At 47.6% G+C, this 16,088-nt stretch overlaps 1 protein-coding gene across 18 annotated transcripts in view; it reads right to left on the bottom strand.

Moving 5' to 3' along the window:
* The window catches only part of LOC144124450 (uncharacterized), a 425,125-nt gene that overhangs the window by 251,872 nt on the left and 157,165 nt on the right, over positions 1–16,088 (bottom strand). For all 18 annotated transcript variants that reach the window (XR_013313175.1, XR_013313176.1, XM_077657111.1 and 15 more), the window contains 3 exons: positions 15,600–15,694; positions 15,178–15,308; positions 12,197–12,349 (listed from right to left, as the gene is read on the bottom strand). Coding sequence is in view for 16 of the 18 variants with exons in the window: in XM_077657111.1 (XP_077513237.1) it covers positions 12,197–12,349; positions 15,178–15,308; positions 15,600–15,694 (379 nt within the window). In the remaining 2 variants the exon portion in view is untranslated. The remainder of the gene's footprint in view (positions 1–12,196; positions 12,350–15,177; positions 15,309–15,599; positions 15,695–16,088) is intronic.

The following is a 16,088-nucleotide window of genomic DNA, read 5'->3' as shown; positions in this document are numbered from 1 at the left end:
TTCAGTCAGATGTTTTTCGAAGCAATCTATAACTTTTCCATTGGCACTTGTTTTTCAAGTCAATAGAGAGAGAGAGAAAGATAAACGGAAAGGCAGGGAGGTTAACTGGGCAGCGCCCAGTGTTTGAAGGGGAACAGAGGGAGAGATAGAAAGGGGAGAGAACAAAGGGAGATTATCACTTTTCCACATGTCCGTTGGCCGTTACTTGCAGGGTACACAGGGCACACACTGATAGTTCACAACCTTGCACTCAGTCCTCAGTCCTTCAAGAACTTGAAAAGTGCCTTCAAAGCTGTCCTCTGCGATGAAGGCTTACTCCAAAAACCCAGAATCTTGGCTTCAGTAAGGGGCCGAGGATCTAAACGGAGGGGTGTTGCAGCCAGGAATGCACGCTCGCGCTGAAACCGAGGGCAGTTACAAAGAAGGTGTTCTTTAGTTTCGTCGCACCCACTGATCTCACAGGCAGGAAAGTCTGCCATTGCGATTAAGTGGGAGTAGGCATTTGTGAACGCCACTCCCAGCCACAGGCGACACAACAGCGTAGCATCACAGTGGGAGAGGCCGGACGGAGGACCGAACTGAAGTAAGGGGCCTAGGCGATGCAGACGGCATGTAGAGTTGCCAGTAGAAGACTATGACGCTAAAAACTCCCCTCGGCCAAGCATTCGCAGATGTCTTGCTGCATCGGCTCTTGTCAACGATATCTGGACAATGTTGGCACTGCCATGAGCCGCTCGAACTGCGTTGTTTCCGACAATGCCAGAGTGTCCCAGTATCCACTGGAAGACGATGTCATGACCCTCTTCCTGCGCCTGGTGTCGGAGATGTCTTAATTCAGCTATGAGTTGATCATGATCGCCATGGCGTAAAGCAGAATTAAGACACTGTAGGGCTGCTTTTGAGTCGCAGCACACAGCCCATTTGTGGGGTGTTTGTGCACCGATGTACTGCACAGCCGCACGAAGAGCGGCCAATTCTGACCCGGTGGAGGTTGTCCGATGTGAAGTTTGCTGGATAATAGTGGTCTGTCTCACAGGAATGACCACAGCCTGAGACCGAACCATCTGTATACACATGAGTGCGGTCACTATATGTGGCGTGGAGTATGTAGAGTGTCAACTGTTTAATGGCCAGTGTCGATAAGTTCAATTTTTTCGTTATGCCTGGAATTTTAAGGCGCACGCATGGCTCCCACAGACACCACAGCGCAGAGGAGGGCCGTGCTGAGCCGCGGTGAGCTGTGAGGGGATGGACGACTGGTTGGCTGCTATAACCTTTGAAAACGCTGTGTGTGGTCGTTGATCCGCCACTGACACAAAGTGGTGCTGGGGAATCCTTGTTAGATGCCATATGTGGATCCGCAGGGTGTCAAGGGTTATATACGTCAAGAGTGGGTAGTCCTGGGCGATTGCAATGGTAGCAACTATTGATGCGCTGCGAGGGAGACCCAGGCATGTGCCAAGTTCCTGACCTTGTAGAGTTTGGAGGGCGTGCAAATTCGTCTTGCATGTGCTTGAAAGCACTGGTGCACTATACCGCAAAAATCCCAAAAAGAGCGCTCTGTAGAGTTGCAGCATTGATAGAATCGACAAGCCCCATGATTTTCCGCCAAGAAATTTGAGCAGGCGTGTGATAGAGATTAGCTTTTTCTTTACAATGCTGCAATGCAGGCTCCATGATAAATTCCGGTCTATAACAATTCCTAAAAAACGATGAGATGCACGATAGGCAATGACATGGCCGTCAATAGTTAGCGGATAACGAGTCACACTTTTGCGCGTAAATGCCACTATAGCGCACTTCTCGGCTGACACGCTCAGACCTTGCTCTCGGAGATAGGAGGAAGTTATGGTTGCTGCCCTCTGAAGTCTTGCTCGCACCTGGAGACGCGTCACAGAGGAGGCCCAGTTGCAGATGTCATCGGCATATATAGAGATATGGACGGTATTAGGTAGCTACTCCTGGAGTCTTATAAGTGTTAGATTAAACAAAGTGGGACTGAGCACTCCGCCCTGAGGCACGCCCCGGTAGGTGTAATGCAAGGGTGTGGAGCCATCTTCACACATGATAAAAAATGTCCTTTTGGTCAGATAGCTTTGGATCCACCTATACATCCGTCCACCGATTCCAACAGCCTTTAGCGCATCAAGGATGGCCTCATGTGTCACGTTATCGTATCCACCTTTGATATCAAGAAAAAGTGCCGCGCACATGCGCTTCTCGCGTTTCTGTTGCTGTACTGTGGACACAAGATCAATGACGTTGTCTATAGAGGAGCGACCCCATCGGAAACATGCCATGGCATTAGGATACACGTTATTGTGCTCAAGGTACCACTCCAGACGCGCCAGAAGCATTCTTTCCATGACTTTTTCCACACAACTGGCCAAAGCTATTGGCCTGTATGATGACAGGTCGAGCGGGGATTTCCCTGGTTTTAGTAATGGTGCCATGCGTCTGGATTTCCACTGGGGAGGGACAACTCCGTCTAGCCACGAGTGGTTGCAAAGGCTGAGTAGCTCTCTACGCGCATCGTGGCCAAGGTGGCACAGCGCAGCATATGTAATGCCGTCTGGACCTGGTGCAGACGAACGCTTACTTTCTGCAAGGGCAGCATCAAGTTCCTCACGAGTAAAGACAACATCCATCGCTGACTGAAGAAGTTGGCGCGGAACAACGAGGACAAGAGAGACAAACAAAGACAAGCGCTCGTCTTTGTTTGCCTCGCTTGTCCTCGTTGTTCCGCGCCAACTTCTTCAGTATGCATATCAACCAACTAGCCCAACTTCCTGCTATCCATCGCTGAATCCCGTGATGCAGGAGGAACACGCTGGGAACCCGGGGTAGTCACTTCACCCACAATTGTCCTGCAGAAGTCAGTTGCAACTCCAATATGGTGATGGTTTTGATGTAGAGCCAACACATAGAAAGGCTGTCTTTGCTATGGAAACGTTCGAAGCCCCCGCACTGTCCGCCAAATGAGGAACATGGCTTTCGAGGATCCAGAGATTGACAGAAGGACTTCCAGTGCTGTTCCGTCAGCGCGCTCATTCGCCGTTTGATTTTCCTCTGCAAACGACACGCCTCTCTGAGGTCCCTTACGCATTTGGTCCATCTCTAACATCTTTCTGCACGCCAACGAATAGCACGTAGGTGGTCTAACTCGACATCAAATTCGGTCCGTATTCTAGTTGACGTGAGGAAGCCTCTAGCAGCCTTCATTGCTGTTGTTATAATGTCCTCCAAACTGGAAGTGAGGGCTTCTTTGCACGCCTCTTCCATTCGAGTTTTAAATGCCGTCCAATTGATGTGCGTGTGTTTAGCTGGGCCGGACGCCCCAAGACCTGGAATCTTGAGGTAGGTGGGCATGTGGTCACTCCCGTGGGTCTCCACATCACAAAACCACTGGACACGCAGGCGCAGAGACCGCGAAACTAGCGTCAGGTCTAGGCAACTGCTGTATGAACTGCCTCGCAGGTATGTCGGGCTGCCGTCATTCATTACGTAAAGTCCATTTTCTGAAGCAAATAAGGCCAGATTCCTCCCTCTGGCGCTGACTATAGGACTTCCCCACAGTTAGTGGTGGGCGTTGAAATCTCCGCTAATAATCCAAGGAGCCCGGGTTGCCTCCATAATTGTCTTCAACCTCTCAAAGTCCAATTGAGAGGAGGGGGAGACATACGCCGCAATCAGTGTGAACACTATGGATCCTATTTTGACTATGAAGCACACGTACTGACTGTCATTGTGGGGTTTGACTGGGCAGCAACCGTACGTTATGTCGGTGCGGATGTAGACCAGAACTTTGCTGCGCTCCCCACAAGTCGGAGCAAAGAAGGGCTCATACCCGGAAAGCCTGATTGCCTGGGATAAGTTAGGTTCACCGATGACTAATATCGGAAAGTGGTTGTCGAAAACATATTGCCGAAAGCTTGCGATTCGTGACTTCAGGCCTCTCGCGTTCCAATGGAAGACCGCAGCGCCCCTGACTTCCTCACGAAACGTGGGAAGCTGGCCAGCCACTCTGTTTTAAAGATCTTGTAGTGCTGAAACGAGAGAGTCCAGCACCAGTAAGACGCTTCGGGCGGTTGACGATTGCAGGGCCTGTACCAGAGGACGAATGGCGTTGACCACCGTCCTGAGGATCACGAGGGCTTGGCGATCTTGCTCTGGGAGCCCTTCTCTAACGACAGGTGAGTGCCACTCACAACGTTGGTAGACACAGGGTAACCTGTGTAATTTCGCGGGCAGTGCTCGAAGAACACCAAGGCAAGCGGCCACAACTGTAGGCAACAATGACGAAGCTGTTGTGTTTCAAGGGCCCACTTACTATTGCTGGAAAGTTGCAACTCACTGTGACTCTGGGTGGAGTGACAATACAGGCCAAACTGGTTGTCACTGATTGCCAGAGGCAGATGCTTTGCAGCCGTGACACCTATCCGAAGCTTCAATATGGCTGGTGCGCCAGTACTCACTGCGAATGCTGTGGCATGCAGACAAGCAGACACCACGAAATGAAGGTTGGAAGCCTTGCTATCTAGGTGCAACGACGTCTTCGCTCTGGGTCAGAGAAGATGCCATGCTCAAACAGTGCTGTACGCGCTCAAGCAAATGATGTCATAAGAACTAGATAGGCTAGTCAACGAGGGTTGTTAATGCCAGTGAGATTGTTGGAATGGGCTACACCCGCTGTGCCCAAGTCAAGAAGGATATGGTGCAGCTACGGCTGTGCAGTGACTTCCACCTCTAGGTAAGTGCTGCAACCGTTATGGTGCAATGTCCACTGCCACAGGTTGACAATATTTTTGCAAATCTCAACGGCAGAGAAGTTTTTAGCACATTGGACTTGGGAAACGCCCATATTCAGTTGCCCCTGGATGAAGACTTGAAAAAGCTAGCAGTTCTAAACACATTCAAGGGCCTATACAGGCAGAGGGGACCAAAGGGAGCGGAGTGCCGGCCGAAGTGTCGCAGATGATGGGGACGGGGCACGAAGGGAGGAGAATTTCACAAAGAACCAGCAAACAAGGGTTCTTGCGAAGGTCCGTAACTGCCGAGTCATGTTGCTGCGCTTTTGCGAGGGCGGCAAAGTCGAAGTTCGGTGATGGAGCAGCAGAGGCGAGGGAAGCAGCAACACGTGAGAGCATCCGCCGGAGCATTATCAAGACCTTGCACAAGTATGATGTTGGTCGTGAATTCTGCCACATACGAAAGGCAACGAATTTCATGGGGCGAGATTTACCGCTTCCAGATTTGATGGCAAAAATAAGTGGTTAGTGGTCAGCGACGATGTGGAACTGCCAACCTTCTAGGAGGTGCTTGAAATGCTGCACGGACACGTACATGGCAAGAAGTTCACGGCCGAAAGTACTGTACCGGCTTTCGCCAGTGAAAAGCTTGCGGGAGAAAAAAGATAGAGGGCTCCAAGAACAATCCATGAGCTGGTGTAGCACAGCTCCAACGCCTGAGTCGGAGGCGTCGGTGATGAGGCGTAGGGGTGCATCAGGGCGCGGATGGGCAAGGAAAGCGAGGTCAGACAGTTTTCGCTTTGGCAGCCTGGAAAGAATCCAGGGCAGCTGAAGACCATGTCAATTGTGCGGAGTTTGTTTTCTTGCCTTGAAGAATGTCCGTCAATGGTTTGAGGAGTGCAGCACAATAAGGGGTGAAATGGCGATAAAAATTGATAAGGCCGAGAAATATACGGAGCTTGCGAATTGAGGCAGGCTGCGGGAAGTCTTGAATGGCCTGGATTTTTGATGGGAGAGGCCAGATGCCGGGGCGGTTGACACGGTGAGCAAGGAAGTCGAGCTCCGACTTGCGAATTCAGATTTTGCTCTGTTGATGATCAGGCCGTAATTAGAGAGACGTTGAAAAAGCTGCCAGAGGTGTTGCAAGTGCTGCTCCGTATCGTAGCTGAATACGAGGAGGTCATCGATGTAGCACATGCAGAAAGGGAGACCCCTTGTAACTGTGTCCATAAAGCGTTGAAATGTCTGGCCAGAGTTACGCAGGCCAAATGGCATGTGGAGGTATTCGAAGAGGCCGAATGGTTTGATAATTACAGTTTATTTATTTATTTATTTTTATTTATTAGTTACCTGCATCGCCCCGGAGGGCATTACAGCAGGGGGGTACAGACTTCATTTATAGGTATAAAGCAATTATTGCAGTGCATGGAAAAATGCTTCGTTAGATGTAATACATACAATGCTCGATGGCAAACTGTTCCAGTCCCGAACAGTTCTAACCAAAAAAAAATAACGCAAGACGTCACCCTTGCAAGAAAATTCTCTAACCTTCAAGCAGTGGTCCAGTCGCCTTGATATATAATGAGGTGCCTGGATATATTGTTCGCGGTTTATGCCAGTTTTTGAACAATAAATCTCATGGAAAAATTTCAATCTGATGTACCTTCTACGGTCCTTCAACTCTTGCCAGTTAAGTTTTCATTTGCTTTCCGTCATACTAACTTGCCAATTATAATTACCAAGAACAAATCTAACTGCCCTATTCTGAATTTTCTCTAATTTTCCTACACACTCAGATGTGTGTGGGTCCCAGCAAACACATCCATATTCAAGTATGGAGCGTACATAACTGAAATACAGCTGTGTTTTTAAGTTACTCGGTAAATGGCTAAAATTCCGCCGTAGAAAACCCAAACGTGACGCTGCCTTATTCGCAATATAATTAATGTGCTTATTCCATCGTAAGTCCGATGTAAAAAAGACGCCTAGATATTTAAATGATTTGCTTATGTTGAGAGTAAGATCATTAATTATATACCTATACGGATGATTAGCACGTTTTCTTGTGAAGGTGACGTGAACAGTTTTGTTTATATTTAAGGGCATGTCCCAACATACACACCAGTCTGCCACAGTATCTAAATCAGTTTGCAGGATTTGTGAATCAGAAGTGGAATTTACTACTCTGTAAACAACACAATCATCGGCAAACATCCTGAATGAAGACTGTATGCCAACTGAAATATCATTAATATACAGCAAAAACAAAAGTGGTCCCAATACTGAGCCTTGGGGAACTCCCGACGTAACTGGTGCATACTGTGAAGAAATACCGTTCAGAACAACAGCCTGCCTTCGTAACGACAGATATTCTGCAATCCACGCAATTACTTTACAATCCAGGTTATACGCTTTCAATTTGGAGAGAAGAAGACTGTGCGCGACAACATCAAATGCCTTGCGGAAATCCAAGAAAACGCAGTCCACAATTTGTTGCTTATCGATTGCCGATGCCAAATCATGAACGAACTCCACCAGCTGCGTACTGCAGGAAAATCCACGCCTGAAACCATGTTGACTAGTGCATAAGATAGATCGGATGGTTCTACAAGGATTTGGTGGTAGGCCTTGCCAAGATCGATTTTAGAGAAAATTGGGGCGCCATGCAACGCGGCGGTAAAATCCGCTTTGTGAGGTAGGGGATAATGGTCCAGAACGGTAGCGCTGTTGAGGGTGCGGTAATCGCCACAGGGGAGCCAGTGGCCTGGGGATTTCTTCGGTACCATGTGCAGAGGGGATGCCCATGGACTAGATGAAGGTTGAATGATGCCGAGCTCCAGCATGTGTTCGAACTCGTTGCGGGCGATCTGTAAACAGTCTGGAGCAAGGCGACGGGCTCGAGCGTGCGTGGGCCAGTGGTCACAGTGTGATGCGTGACCTGGTGCTTGACGGGCAGTAAGAAGTTGGAAGGACGGAGCAGAAAAGGGTATTCATCCAGAAGAATCTCGTAGGCCGACTGGTGTGGGCTGGGTATACTGGCAAGCGGTTCTCGAAGATGGAGCTAGGCCCTGAACAGAGAGGTTCGTCGTGCCGTCTACGAGGCACTTGCTGTGCATGTTAGCCAGCAGAGTGTAGTGGCGCAGGAAATCAGCTCCGAGGATTGGATAACGTACGTCCGCGACGAGGTAAAATCCATCGGAATACACGTCGGAGGCCCAAATTGAGTGTGAGAGCATACTCGCCGTACGTAGCGATGGGGGTGACCTTTGTGGCTTGTAGCGATGGGCCAGTGCGGGGAGAGGGTGAGAATGTAATGCTGCAGGTGAGAATGTAATGCTGCAGGAGAGGAAGCTCACCTCTGCTCCAGTGTCGAAGAGAAAACGGAGGCCCGAGATGTGGTCGCGAATGAAGAATAAGCGGCTGTTCTCCAGAGTGACACCACTTGCCGCTTCTAGTGGTGTCGTGGGAAGTTTCCTTGGAAACGACAGGGAGGGGTACACCGACGCACTGCTTCACCAAAGGTGTGGTGATACCAGCGCTCGCTGGTTTGAAGAGGTCGGATAGCACTACGTCAGCAAGGGAGGTCTGGCGAAGGGAAGGCGAAAGAGAGCGGGAGGTCGACAGTGCGATTTGGACAGAGAGACGCGTGATCTGGGTGTGGAAGTCGTCACGGAGGCTCTGAAGGTCCACGCGGGAGGGAAGAGATGATGGCGGGGTGGGAGGCTGGGATACTGCGCCGAGAGAAATTGTGGAGTAGGAAACGTCCACAACGGAATCCGCTAGCTCAGTGAGCTTTTCCAAAGACAACCCCTGGGCGGGCACAAGCACCAGGCGGACCGACAACGGCGAGTGCTGAAGGAAAAACTCACGCAGGAAGGCTTGGTCGAAGGTAGGGTCCGTCACCAGGCATGGCGGAGGCATTGTCGTTGGTCATGGTGGGAGTGGGTGCTCGAGCGGACGTCCGGAGTAATCAGTTTGTTGCGCCAATCAGTATAAGGCCGGCAGGATGAAGGAAATGACTGATTTACTGGCTACTGTGTTAGAACGTATGATGGCGTGCAGCCAAACGGCGCGTGACACCGGCACGAGGAGGGAGGTCAATTCGGCTGCCCTTCGGCTTCATCATCTTGATGATGATGATTATGGATTTTTATGCCGCAAGGGCAGCTATGGCCAAAGAGCGCCATGTCACAAGGTATTTTGCTTTTTCTCAAGGTGGGGTCAAAGACCCATTTCCCAAGCATTTCACCCTAAATAAGCCGAGCACCAGACCAGGGGAAAGCTTGTACCCATTGTATCACCGGTGGGTACCCGGCGGCACTGGGGATCGAACCCCGCAACTCCCGCATACGAGGTGGATGCTCAACCACTTGGCCACCGCTGCGGTGCCATCATCTTCGGCGGCTGGTGCTCCTCCTGCTGCGCAAGACCACTGCTACTGCTACACAACCATGTGAAATGGTCTGATTTCAGTTTCACTTACATGACTTCGTCTCAGTGTCCTGGAACATCAGCGCTTGATCGCACGTGTTTCGTTTTGCCATTCATGCTGTATTTTATATACTGCGCATGATTTGTAAATGATGAGACAAGTGATCTCGAGTCTTTGGAACATAGTGTCAAGGTATTTTACGAAATATGCCAGCAAAATTTTGATTATGATGATGTGAGGGAAGGCCACGCCCCTTTTCACCCATAACCCATTCACTACCAACTGAAACAAGAGAAAAGGAGAAACTGCCAGCTCTGCTATATAGAAGTAAGAAAAGAACTCAGAACAAGTGTAATTTGCAGCACATTCCAAATCTACCTCCATTTCTTGCCCTCACGTGACTGCATTCTCTAGTGGTACCGCAGTCATACTCCCTAACCTGAAAGGCCATAGAAAGTGCAGTGTATTACGCAGGCAGCTGAAAATCGAAAAAAATGGTAGCTAAGAACATGAGATATGTTTTGTAATCAATTTCTGGCTCAGTGCAGTGGCTTATTTTTGTCTTGCCTGTATTCTTTTCTGTGTTACCAGCATACGAAATCAATAAATTTTCGAAAAGTTTTGCACACACACCTCTGGCATTTTTTCCATTCGGAAGTATAATCAAAAAGCCACAGTTTGATGCATTGCAATGTGCAGTGCATTTACACTTCTTCAAGAAATACTTTTTACTTTAGAACACTTAAGATCTGTCATTTTTTCACACTAAGGAAAGAGTTAAGCCACGGCTAAGGTGTCCACCAAGATGTAAGACAGCTACTGCACATTCCCAGTCTTCAAAAACCTATTTTCGTATTAAAATTGTGACGCAACCGTTTGTCGCACACCATTGCGGGTGGTATCATTCGATTTCTCGTTCCACAGAGCATGCACCTCTTAGTCAGGCTGGAGGCTAGCGTGACAGGTATTTCGAACCAAGTGCCCGAGTGTTTCACTCGGACATTTGCAGATTCACCATTTGTGGAATCAGCGTTTGGAGGTGCGCCTTTGTTTCATTTCTCGATGCACAACCTTCAGGACTCACAAATGCTTTCATAAGCAGCCATAAGTGCCCTCCGAGTTTTTTTGCTCATACTATCAGACAAATAATGATCCAAGTCGTCACTTGCAGTTGTTGGTTTACTAAAGCAACCCTCACAAGATAGATTTTGTGACCGGATCTGTGATGTGATAGTTTGATCAGTCATGATGTCATACTTTGATCAAAGCATTGTTTGTTCTGGTTTCCTGGTTTTTTGCTATTTTATATGTATTTATTCGCATAATCTCTGCCCACGCATAATTTGTGTACCCTTAACTTTTCACCTGCATTTTTGAAAATAATTTTTACTCGCATATTTCATTTTATTTATTTAATTACTTATATATTTCAGAAAATAATACACAACTATTGTCTTGGGAGATGTGACAAAAGGCATGAAACTGCCCGACGAGGTCACACCACCCTACGACAAACAGCGGTCGACACTCAAGCACAGATCAAAACAACATGAATACCTGTTTACAAACTGGGCAAAGCTGACAAAAAACAAAAAAGGTTTCCTTTTCCTTTTTTTTTTCTTTTTACAGGGCAAAAATCACTACAGGCACAAAAACAGAATTAGGTACACAATTTTATTTCAATTCATGAATTACAAAAGCTACTTGATGTAAATACATATAACATGATTGAAATCGACACATGAAAACAAATTCTTGGTTCTAAATCTCTAATCCTGCTCTGAGAACAATTCCTTGCATATTTTCTTTACATTATTTAATAAGCGAATATTGGTTAACAGATCCTGAATGATAGGGTAGCAGTTTATTACATCCAGCTTCTGATAGCTTAATGCCTGATATCCATACTTGGTTCAAGCATGGGGCTTGGTTATAATATTCTTTCTTATATCATACGCTGGTTCATGGTTTATGGGTGTTTAATATCGCAAAGTGACTCAGGGTATTGCTCTAGCGCCGTTTTTTGGCCACAACGTTGTCCAGGCCAGCGCATGCAACATACATCTCTCTGTCACTATCCCCACATAGTTCAAAGCACAAATATTAGTCTAATAGTAGCATTAGTTGATGAAGACGATGATATGCAATGCACAGCGTGAGAATGTGTTGCAGTTTAACACAAGGCTTGTTCAGCTGTGGCGATAGCCTAGTGCTCTCACGCAGTGGCCAGCGAAGCTGATACGCTGGCGCTGCCACGAGATCGAATCCCAGTTCCGTATATTTATTTTATTTGTTTTTATTTCTTTTTTTACTTGGCACAAACCCACAAACATTCCAAGATCTTGCTCAGGGCTCACCCATTGGAATAGTGCTTTTGCACTAAAAATGCAGTCAACAAGAAAGTCAGTGTCTATAGCATGAAATAATCATTCGTGAAGGAGAGCAGTTGTTTCTTGCATGAAAAAATTTTCTGAACCTGTGTTGGCAAGAATTGAAAAGTTGTTAGATTCGAGGAAAGCAACAAGGTGAGAGTAAATTATATGCTCAAGAAGTCTGCAAGGTACAGTGGTTAACGAAATGGGCCGATGCTAAAAGAGTACTATGTGATTTCTGTCCTAGAACCACCCTCCACTCAAGGGTATAAAGCAACTCTGCAATGACTGCATAAATATTTCACAAAGGATCAATGACGAGCAGGCAGATGTGCTTTTCAAAAACTCTGCTGCTAAGCCATCAATTTGTGCCGAGATGCTGTGTCTTTCAGTCAACCGTGACATGTGAATGGAATCAAAGCTTATCCAGTCCATGAGAACGAAGTACAGGGACCAGGGTAAAAGGCCGGCACGGAGGATCAAAAACACGAGGCAAGATATCCATTGTTGTGCACTAGAGTGCTGCAGTAATCACCTTATTCGTACTGTCTACGTTCCAAACTAGTTGGTGCATAGCTAAACGACCCTCTTGCCTATGTCCTTTCGCACCGTGGTTTATGTCATTTGGCTAAGAAGAGGCTTACCTCAAGCAGAGCGGCCTGGGTGTCCAGCAGCTCGGTGCGCTGGTGGCTCAGCTCCCTGCGTAGCTCCCCCTGGTGAAATTCGCTCTCCCGTAGGAGCGACTCCAAGCGGGTGGTGCTCTCTCGTGCCTGCTGCTCCAGCTGAGCTGACAAGGCCTGCAGGCCACCAACAACCCCCGCGTCACTCGCATGTAGACTGTCCCTACACATGGCCAGGCTAAAGCAGCTAAATCAGCCTACAGAACACAACAGCCCCAACTGCAACCCAACTCAAGCCAATAGCAGCACTTCAAAATGACACTAAATGAACAAGTTTATAACATATATTCTACATGATTTAATGCACAATTTTAATATTGAAATACTAAATCTGGCAAAGATGCAAGAGAAACCAAAATTTTCGTAGCATATTTTTTGCTTTCAAATCATACACTAGACATCAGTTAACATGAATTACTATGAAATTAGCCTATGCTCATGTGTCTAAATTATAATTGACTTAACTCTTCTATGCAGTTTCGGTTATGGTTTCGGCAGTCGAAAGGTGGTTCGACGACACAAATGAGCATGTTGGTGGTTTATTAAAAGAGTATATTTTAGTGTGTTTCTTTCTAATAAACCATAGTTGTTAGTCAGCACCAGTCCTATCTGCTTCCTCTGTCCCTTGTCTCTGCGCCGTTATTCACAGTCAGTAGAGGTACCCGTACACCTTTTTTGCCCACCTTGTTTCCTCCAGTTTGTTTAGACTCTGATCATATTTGAGTTTGCTGATTGCCTCTTTAACTTCGACCTACGCCCAGCCCACGTCTCCCCTCATTCAGAGTGTTCCCTTGCGCACCCAAGGCTAACCTGCCTAAACTTATTTGTCTGATTTCTAGGCTTGAGTGAATCCCTAAACAGGGTGGCTAGATACATCTTAACTCAAGGCACTGCTGAAAAATAATAATGAAGTGTGAAATGCGAGACATTCTGAACATTTTCGTATCACTTGCAGGACGCGGGACAATAGCCCTCAATGCGGGACAGTCCCGAAAATCGAGAGACGGGTGGTCACCATACCACTGGCAGGCCCACCAGTCCATTTGTCCATCCATCATAAGCCCATTATACACCCAAGCATCGGAGAGGAGCATGGCAGTTCAAACCAGAATGCTATAAAAAAATCCTCTACACCGAAATGCTATACAGGGGACAGGACCTTTGTATCGTCGCTCTGTGGGCGACGTAATGACAGGCCGACATCAGGAAGGCAAATGCAGTCGCTTTTATTTCGTGCTCACTTATATAAGCCATGCCAGCCCGAATGGCGAGGGAAACGATAAGGGGGCGCACCTTACGCATGTGGCACAAGTGACGCAGCTCAGGCCGGCTCATGTCTTCTCACAATGCAATACATCTTTTTCCTCTTGAAAACACGAAACAAAAAAAGCTAATTACTTCTGCTGATTTGATTAAACTTGCTATCGTATTGCAGGCGTTGAGGAGGACGTCTCTGCCTACTGGATAGCCTCGGGGGGAGAAGTGGAAGCATAACATACCGCAACCCTGATTTCTGACGTAAAACTCAACAAGTGGCGTTTTGATGACAGGCAAAAAGGCATCTACGCAAGCCCCCGTAGACTGCATATCGCTGGTTGTGATGCCCATTTTGGCTCTAGTGGTTAGGCCTACTTGCGAAGGCCAACGTCGACAAAGCAAGCGCTTCGGTAGTTTGTCGATTCTTATCAATTCGCCATCTTCGCCTCCTCGTAATCCCAGGCCCCTCATATTGCGGGCGCAGTGCAGCTCTTGCAGCGACGGGTTCGCTTTCATGTCTAGACTTTGTCCCGTTTGTCGGCAAAATGCGGGAGGCAGTATGGCCATCACACAGTGGAGCTCATTTAAGCTGTCGCCACCCATCATCTATGTACACGGTGCGTGGCAAAATTTAATCATGATGAGCTTCAGAATATGCACATAACAACTGCCATCTTTCATGGGCAGACTGGAAATAAGTGATTTTTTCGGTGAAATTTGATCTTTCGGACAATTTTGCAGTCCCTACAGAGTCTGAAAAGTCGGTCGTCGACTGTATTTGTGATGGTGCAGCCATAGGTGACTTTGTCTCTACGGACAATGACAGTGAGACCGCGGCAGAGCTTGCTTGTCGATGTCGCGGATAACCAGGACACCACTGATGCGAATTGTGATGATAACTTAAGAGAACCTCTGCCTATGTGTTCCGTGAACTCAACATATTCATTGACTTAGTGCACATTGAGAGCGGGCTGCGGTCTCAGCTGTTTGCACCAATAACATTGAAAAATATGTTTCTTCCGAGGCAATGACGACAAAGAAACATTAAATTCAAGCCTATTTCGCTCATTGATTTGCGTGCAATAAGTGGTTATCAAAAAAATTTTTTTACCCAGCTCTGTTTTTGTATGTTGTCAAATTTACTGCTACTTTTATATTGAATTACATGTCAGATTTGAACTCATAGCCACTGTTTTGCGAACTCTATATATGCGGGTTTGAATGCACATAACAGATAGTTACGTGACAGCTGCCAGGTGGCAGCAGATTTCATATAAATTTCAGTACACAACACTGTATCACATGTCTAACTAACTGCACTGGCACTCAGCCAACCTTGCGGTCATGCAAAACTGAGTGCCAGTTGGTTGTGTTCTTTTATATGCCTTCACCTGCATTCACCGCTTTCAGCCTTTGTCTCTTGTGGGACAAGCAAGACTCTTCACATTCTGTTCTTACTTCCCCACAGTGCACACCAATGACCTTTGTCACCCCTGTTTCATGCTGAGTGAGCACAGAGCAAGTGGCCACTGCTCGTAAAACTTGACCACGAGTGCACAACACATGAGCATTCGTTCCCAGCAAGGAGCAAACAACGAATAAGCTTTCAAAGACAATGCAGGATCTGTCACTAGCTTGCACAAGAGGCACAAGTGGCAGGCATGCTGGGCACACTGTACCACCCTCACCTGGTGGGCATCCCTATCGGCCTCCAGCTTTTCGTGCAGCTCCTGCATGTGGCATAGCGCACCACGCACAGCCTCCAGCTCACGCTGCATGGACGCACGCTGCTCCTCCAGCTGTGCCCGCATTCTGCTCTCTGCATGCATCGAGGATAGGACTAATTACCCAGCGCCTGAGCACTGCAGGGGGAATTACTGTGAAAGAATTGTGCATGGGGCTTTCCCAAACTACATTTCCTGAAACCAACTCACTGGCCCGTACAAAATGTGAAGCTCCACTGCCAGTAATTCGAGACGGCTTACAGGTCAGACGGAAGTGCACTCATGCTGGGCATTATTTACACCCAAACCTGTGCCAACAGTATCCTGGATGAAGTAAATGCGCATAAATGCAGCGACAAGCCTCCTCCCAGTCTCCCTAGGCTTACCTTGCTCTCGGCTGTGCTGGTGTTCATCGTTTGCTCGCATCAGCTTGGCCTGCAGCTCAGACACCTGTGCCTGCAGCTGGTCCACCTTGTGCGAACTGCACAGGGCCCCCATCGCATTATTCCCATGCGTCTCCTCTTGGGGGTAAATCACATGGGTGCAAGGACATCTTCAAGGTTCACCACTGGCTTATTCCATGCCATCCCAGACTTCATGATGATGAATCCAGGCACTCACAAACAACGACACAGAGGAGACACAGCGCTTACTCGCAACTACAAGAATTTTGATTCAGAGGCTTCTGTATATATATATACCACAAAAACCAAAACAAACCCAGAGTAATCGCACGGCACATGCCAACCGATGAGCAGGGAAAAAAAATATTAACACGCGGTTTTCAGTCGCTCTTTCAAAAAACTTATCTCTCCATGAGACAAGCCAACTGAAGGCTCACTAACACATGTATGCCCCGTTTCCGTGATATGATA

This window comes from Amblyomma americanum, chromosome 3 (genome assembly GCF_052857255.1).
Source record: "Amblyomma americanum isolate KBUSLIRL-KWMA chromosome 3, ASM5285725v1, whole genome shotgun sequence".
Classification (NCBI taxonomy): domain Eukaryota; kingdom Metazoa; phylum Arthropoda; class Arachnida; order Ixodida; family Ixodidae; genus Amblyomma; species Amblyomma americanum.
This window is presented reverse-complemented; position numbering and strand designations above follow the sequence as displayed.